The sequence below is a fragment of the Octopus bimaculoides genome, chromosome 8 (genome assembly GCF_046866305.1).
Source record: "Octopus bimaculoides isolate indiv1 chromosome 8, ASM4686630v1, whole genome shotgun sequence".
NCBI lineage: Eukaryota > Metazoa > Mollusca > Cephalopoda > Octopoda > Octopodidae > Octopus > Octopus bimaculoides.
Genome location: NC_142935.1, coordinates 37,211,047 through 37,217,144, shown reverse-complemented (window position 1 = coordinate 37,217,144; position 6,098 = coordinate 37,211,047). Strand labels below are relative to the sequence as shown.

At 33.9% G+C, this 6,098-nt stretch overlaps 1 protein-coding gene across 1 annotated transcript; it reads right to left on the bottom strand.

Moving 5' to 3' along the window:
- Positions 1-4,375: 4,375 nt before the first annotated feature.
- LOC106867417 (E3 ubiquitin-protein ligase TTC3) lies at positions 4,376-4,801 on the bottom strand. The gene has a single exon (XM_014912286.1). The coding sequence runs from the start codon at positions 4,799-4,801 to the stop codon at positions 4,376-4,378; it is 426 nt and encodes a 141-aa protein (XP_014767772.1).
- Positions 4,802-6,098: the final 1,297 nt, after the last annotated feature.

The following is a 6,098-nucleotide window of genomic DNA, read 5'->3' as shown; positions in this document are numbered from 1 at the left end:
GCGTGTGTGCCTTGGGTATGTGCTGTGGTTTACTGTGATTCTCTTATGGTTACTGTATTGAAAGTGTTTTGCGTAGGAGGTGTGCAGTGCCCAGTAGTGCAATTTTCTGTATGTTATATATATTTGTAAGTCCTGATGATTTTGTTATGTATTTGTCTGAATATATTTTTATTATACCTAATGCGACTACTGTGATAGGAATTGTTTCTGTTTTTAGATTCCACATTCGAGTTACCTCTATTTCCAGGTCTTCGTATTTTGAAAGTTTCTCCATTTCTTTTCGAGAAACGTTGTCATCTGCTGGTATTGATACATCGATTAGAAAACATTTTTTCCTTAATGATCTCTGACAACTATATCTGGTCTATTTGCCTTAATTTCTCTATCTGTGTGTATTGGCATGTCTCAGAGTATAGTTGCTTTCTCGTTGTCTGTGACCTTTTCTGGCGTGTGCCTATACCATCTATTTTCTGTTGTTATTCCAGAGTGTTTGCATAGCTTCTATTATTATTATTATGTTGTTTTTTTTTGTTCTTTCTTCAAATTTTCTTCCATTTCTCGCCGAGTGTTTTCCGTACACCTAGGGCAGAGAAACTCGTTGCATGCATTCCCAGTTTACACACGCAAATTCACAGGTAAAACATGTATTTAAGAAAAAAAAGATTTCATGAATGGATGTTGTATTCACGGCGATAATGCTCTTCTCAGTACATGAGTCATTCCAGTTAGCACGATTTTTTGCACTTCCTGTAGGGATGGTAAGCCTGGTATCATTTTCAAATAGGTTTCAGTACCTTTTTTTATCATTCCTAGAGATCCTACAATCACTGGTATGGTAGTCACCTTGAGGTGCCACGTTTTATTATTATTATTATTATTATTATTATTATTATTAGTATTATTATTATTATTATTATTATTATTATTATTATTATTATTGTTGTTGTTGTTGTTCAGGTCACTGCTTAGAATCGAACTCGGAATCTTGGGGTTGGTACTGTTACTGCATTAGGGCATTTATTGCTGTTGTTGTTATAATTATTGTTATTATTATTATTATTACTATCATTATTATTATTATTATCATCATCATCATCATCATTATTATTTCATCATTATTATTATTATTATTATTAATATTATTATTATCATCATCATCATTATTATTTCATCATCATCATCATTATTATCATTATTATTAATATTATTATTATTATTATCATCATCATCATTATTATTTCATCATTATTATTATTATTATTATTATTATTATTATTATTATTATTATTATCATTATTATTATCAAATTGTCATACTTTTCATTAGAATGTGTGTAGATTACTGGTGTTGTCTGCGCCACAATCAATATCTCTTCAGTCTCTCTTTGAATCCTGCACTTTTCAGAAGCGTTGTCAGTTTCCTTTGTCTATCTCCACTTTGTTTACATTTTAAAAGTATCGGTCATGTCTAACGTTTTCTTGCCATCGATTTATCATAGTCGCAATTTTTGTTTTATTTTCTGTTGTTAATTCTCAGTTTTCTTAGTATATATCCGTTATAGCAGCTTTTATTTCATATTTGTTGGCTTTCTTGAAAACAGACAATAGTTTTTGTTGTGTTCATAATCCTGGTTCTTGTTAAGATTTTAGGTATTTCAAGATATTTATTGTTGTTTATCCATTCTTTTCCATATGTATCTACTACTACTACTACTACTACTACTACTACTACTACTACTACTACTACTACTAATAATAATAATAATAATAATAATAATAATAATAATAATAACGGTGAAACCGTTTGGCATTTTAGCAGCCAATGTACGCCACTAACCCTGAATGAATATAAGAGACGCCACGACAATATAACCAGGCTTCTCTATTGGACACTTTGCAAGAAGTATGGACTTGACAGAGCAAAACATTCGTATGATCACAAACATGAAGGCATCGTCGAAAATAGAAATGCAAAGATCGTATGAGATTTTATCATTCAGTGCGACCATGAGAATAGGAAGCCGGACATAGTCTTAATTGAGAAAGGACACAAACTATGCTGAATCACAGGCATAGAATGCCCATCTGACAACAAGGTATGCGATAAGGAAGAAAGAAAATTCGAGAGATATGACAGGTTAGCTTGGGAAGTTAAGCAGTTGTGATCGATGAAAAAGGTACCAGTAAAACCAATAATTGTTGGAGCCCTGGGAACAGTGAGCAAAAATATCGAGAAGAACGTGGAACAAATAGGGGCTGCAAAAAGGGTTGAGCATATGCAGAAAACTGCACTGCTTGGAACCACTCGAATATTCTGGAAGGTGTTCGAAAAATAAGAAGTGTTACCTTAGTTTACTGGTGGTGAACAGCTGACACCGCAGTACATGTCCAGCGTTAGAAGCTGTGCAAATGCAATAATAATAATAATAATAATAATAATAATAATAATAATAATGTATATGAAAAGAAATAATGGTGGCAGATTACTAATTAGGATAGACTATTGTATAAGGAGTGAAAGGAGAACGCTTGCCGAGTATTAATGCGGAGTGGTGAAGACCTGCTGCAATGTACCGCGAAAGATACGGGTGTAAATGCAAATGAAATGACGGGAAAAGAAGAGTTTAACCAAAGAGAAGAGAAAAGAAGACCTTGAAAGAAGAGTGCCTGGACAGTTTGAAAGGTATACAGAAGGACGTTAAGGGTAATGCAGCATCATGGTTATGACTTGAGCGAGGTGATTTGAAGCGTACCACCGAAAGTCTCATCATTGCTGCACATCGCTACCAATTCAGTGAAGTATAACGTCTATAAAACTTCTGACACCCAGAAAGGCAGACTGTGTGGAAAGCGTGTGGGAAATGTGACCCACTTGGTAAGTGGATGTGACAGCCTTGTCCGAAAAGAATACAAGCGACGCCATAATAAAATGTGTGTGTATCTTCATTGGTTCTCTTTACAGAAATTATGGAAAGTGAGCTTAAAATGTATCCCAGTAGTTATAGGTGCATTGGAAACTATTCCTAAAGATCTGAACAGATTGATGGTGGAAATAGGTTTAAAACCCAGATGAATACAGCTGCGGGAAACAGAACACTGTTTGGGACAGCTAGGATACTTAGTGGGGTTCTTGGCATCTAAGACTACATGTAGTCCGGTGTTAGGATTCTTTTGTTTTTCAACAGTCTAATCCGTTGCGTGTATAATAATAGCCCCACACCCACATTGTAAACAGTTCTTTTCATGTCCAGTCCATGATTACCTTGTAGCTAATAATGATAATAATAATAATAATAATAATAATAATAATAATAATAATAATAATAATAATAATAATAATAATAATAATAATAGTCATGAGAAGGTGACAGGTAGTGAAATGCGGAGACATCCAATTACCAGATGGTCAGACATTAAAATCATTGAAAGGAGGAGAAAGTTATAAATATCTAGTTGGTAGCAAGCCAAAACTTTTCGATAACTACATTCAGCTAACCTTTAGCTGAAAGCTTAACTATCATTGAAAAATAACAATGATAAAGAGAAAATGTTTGAGAAATAACAAGTACAGGCAGTGGCGCTCTCGTCTTTCAGCTGAGAGAAAAAAGCCCAAAAACAAAACGCTCAGATGGAATTATAAAGCAAAACTTAAGACTACCAAGAATTAGTCTTATATTAAGTTGCTAATGTAACAGTTTCAGCTCGAGTAATAATTGTCGAAGACACTGAAACAGAGATAGCAAAAGGGAGCAAGCGAGTTATGGTGTTAAAATATCGTACTCAACAGGAACAATACCGTTTTAAAGTATAAGCAAGATAAAGCCTCTAGATTAATGTGAAGTAAAGCCTGCCCACAAGCAGCGTACAGCTTACAAAACAAACTCAACAAACAGTTCTATATATGGCGTAATGGTTAAGAGAACGGGCTAGTAGCCCCAAGATTCCGAGTTCGATTCCAGGCAGTGAATTGAATAATAATAATAATAATAATAATAATAATAATAATAATAATAATAATAATAAATATAACATACAGAAAATTGCACTACTGGGTACTACACACATTCTACGCAAAGCACTTTCAATACAGTAAACATAAGAGCACCACAGCAAACCACAGCACATACCCAAGGCGCACAGAGCTGCGCTCGGTAGTGAAGTGAAAGCACGTTATAAAAATAAAACTACTGAACAATAATAATAATAATAATAATAACAACATCGAAAAATACTTTAGGAATGAGAACCCGGGTTTGAAATTTCCCCCCAAGACACCTGATGAAGGCTGGAGTGTATATCAACCGAAACGTTGTGTCAACAACCAACAAGATGAGGACAAATATCCGTGAATTGTAAATAATGTAAATAATGTAAACTCAAAAAAGTTTAGGAAATTCTTCAGGAAACAATACAAACTGTCCACAAGTCGGACAAGATCTTTCATACCGATGCACCCAAGCCATGATGCACTCATCATGGAAATTATGGCCACAGTACAGCTGCTTCTGAGCTTTCAACTTCACTTCTTCAACACATAAGGCACATAGGCAATCAGTGTTAACCACATTTGCAAATATCTTATTTTTCTCTTGAAGTATTGACTTTGCTTTTAGAACAATTTCTCTGATAGTCAAACCACCAAGCCCATTTTTATGACAACTTTCTTCTCTAATGAGGTCATCTACTTTTGATCTATCAGTATTTGGCAGTCTTTCTTGCATGACTTCAACCAGCCTTTCATAATTTCTCTTTCTGATATTTGCATCAATTTTAGCATTCGCATTTCGTGTGGTCAGCTCCATTGCAAACTGATGTCTTTTTTTTTTCTTTTAAAAGCCTGCTGGAATGTTTTTCCATGAAATTCATTGGGGCTGACAGCAAGGCAGTCTTTGGAGTTTGGGCTTTGATGTCTCAGGTTAGCTTTTGTAATAACTGAAAAGGATATCACAGGGCTATTCCAGGTACTTTTTTCCACTGCTTTTTTCATAATTTCATTTAAAGAATTCAGATTATTATTATTATTATTATTATTATTATTATTATTATTATTATTATTATTATTGCTATTATTAGTAATAATAATAATAATAATAATAATAATAATAATAATAATAATAATAATAATAACAATGAACTTTTAGATGGAATACTAGAACAATATCTAATAAAACTATATCAACCTTTCCACGAAAGAGCCCCACTTCCTGAAATTATTAATACTAATAAGAACAGACAAGTAATCAAAGAAGTTGATCAATCACTTGGGAAGCTGATACAACTTGAGAATAGTAGAGAAAATGCTCTCGAAGTGATTGATGAAATCATTTACTCAGCTGCTTATGTTGCAACTCAGAGATGCGGTATTAAAATTAAGGATACACAAAAAAGAGGAATGTATAGAAACATCATGCATGGATGGAAAGAATAAACCGGCAAATAATCCAACTAAGAGTAGATAAATCTTTTCTACTTGAAGCGAGCAAAGGGAAAACTATTACATCCAACAAACTAATAAGAATAATTGCTAAACATGACCTTTACAAGAAAACAAAGGATACACAGATTGAAATCCTCAAACAAAAGCTATACTTAAAAGCCAAACGACTGCCAAGATACAAAAAACGCTCAGCATTCCATAGACAAAACATATTCTTCAAGGAGAACGCAAAAGAATTCTACAGGGAACTGGGGGAAATACCATTATAGTGAAAGCTTCCCCTCTCCAGTAGCAAACTTAAAATATTGTGAAAGACATTTGGACTAATCCAAAGGCGTTTAATCAGAATGCACGTTCGTTCAGAGACATTGAAGAGGTCAATACCCACCTAAAATATCAAGAATGGCAGGATATAACAACGGAAGAAGTGAAAGCAGCGCTCGCCAAGTGAATAAAATGGAAATCTTCAGGTATTGGTAAGATTCCAAATTTCTGGCTAAACTCTTTAATTAACACTCACCACAATTTAGCCGTATCACTCAATGAAGTCATGTCCAACCTTGCTAAATCCCCAAAGTGGCTTACCTAAGGGATTACACATCTCTTACCACAAACAAAAGAAACTACTAACCCCACAAAATACTCACCCATAACATGTCTTA

Coding starts and splice junctions, on each gene's coding strand:
- LOC106867417 (XM_014912286.1), bottom strand. CDS start 4,801: ATGGAGCTGACCACACGAAATGCGAATGCTAAAATTGATGCAAATATC.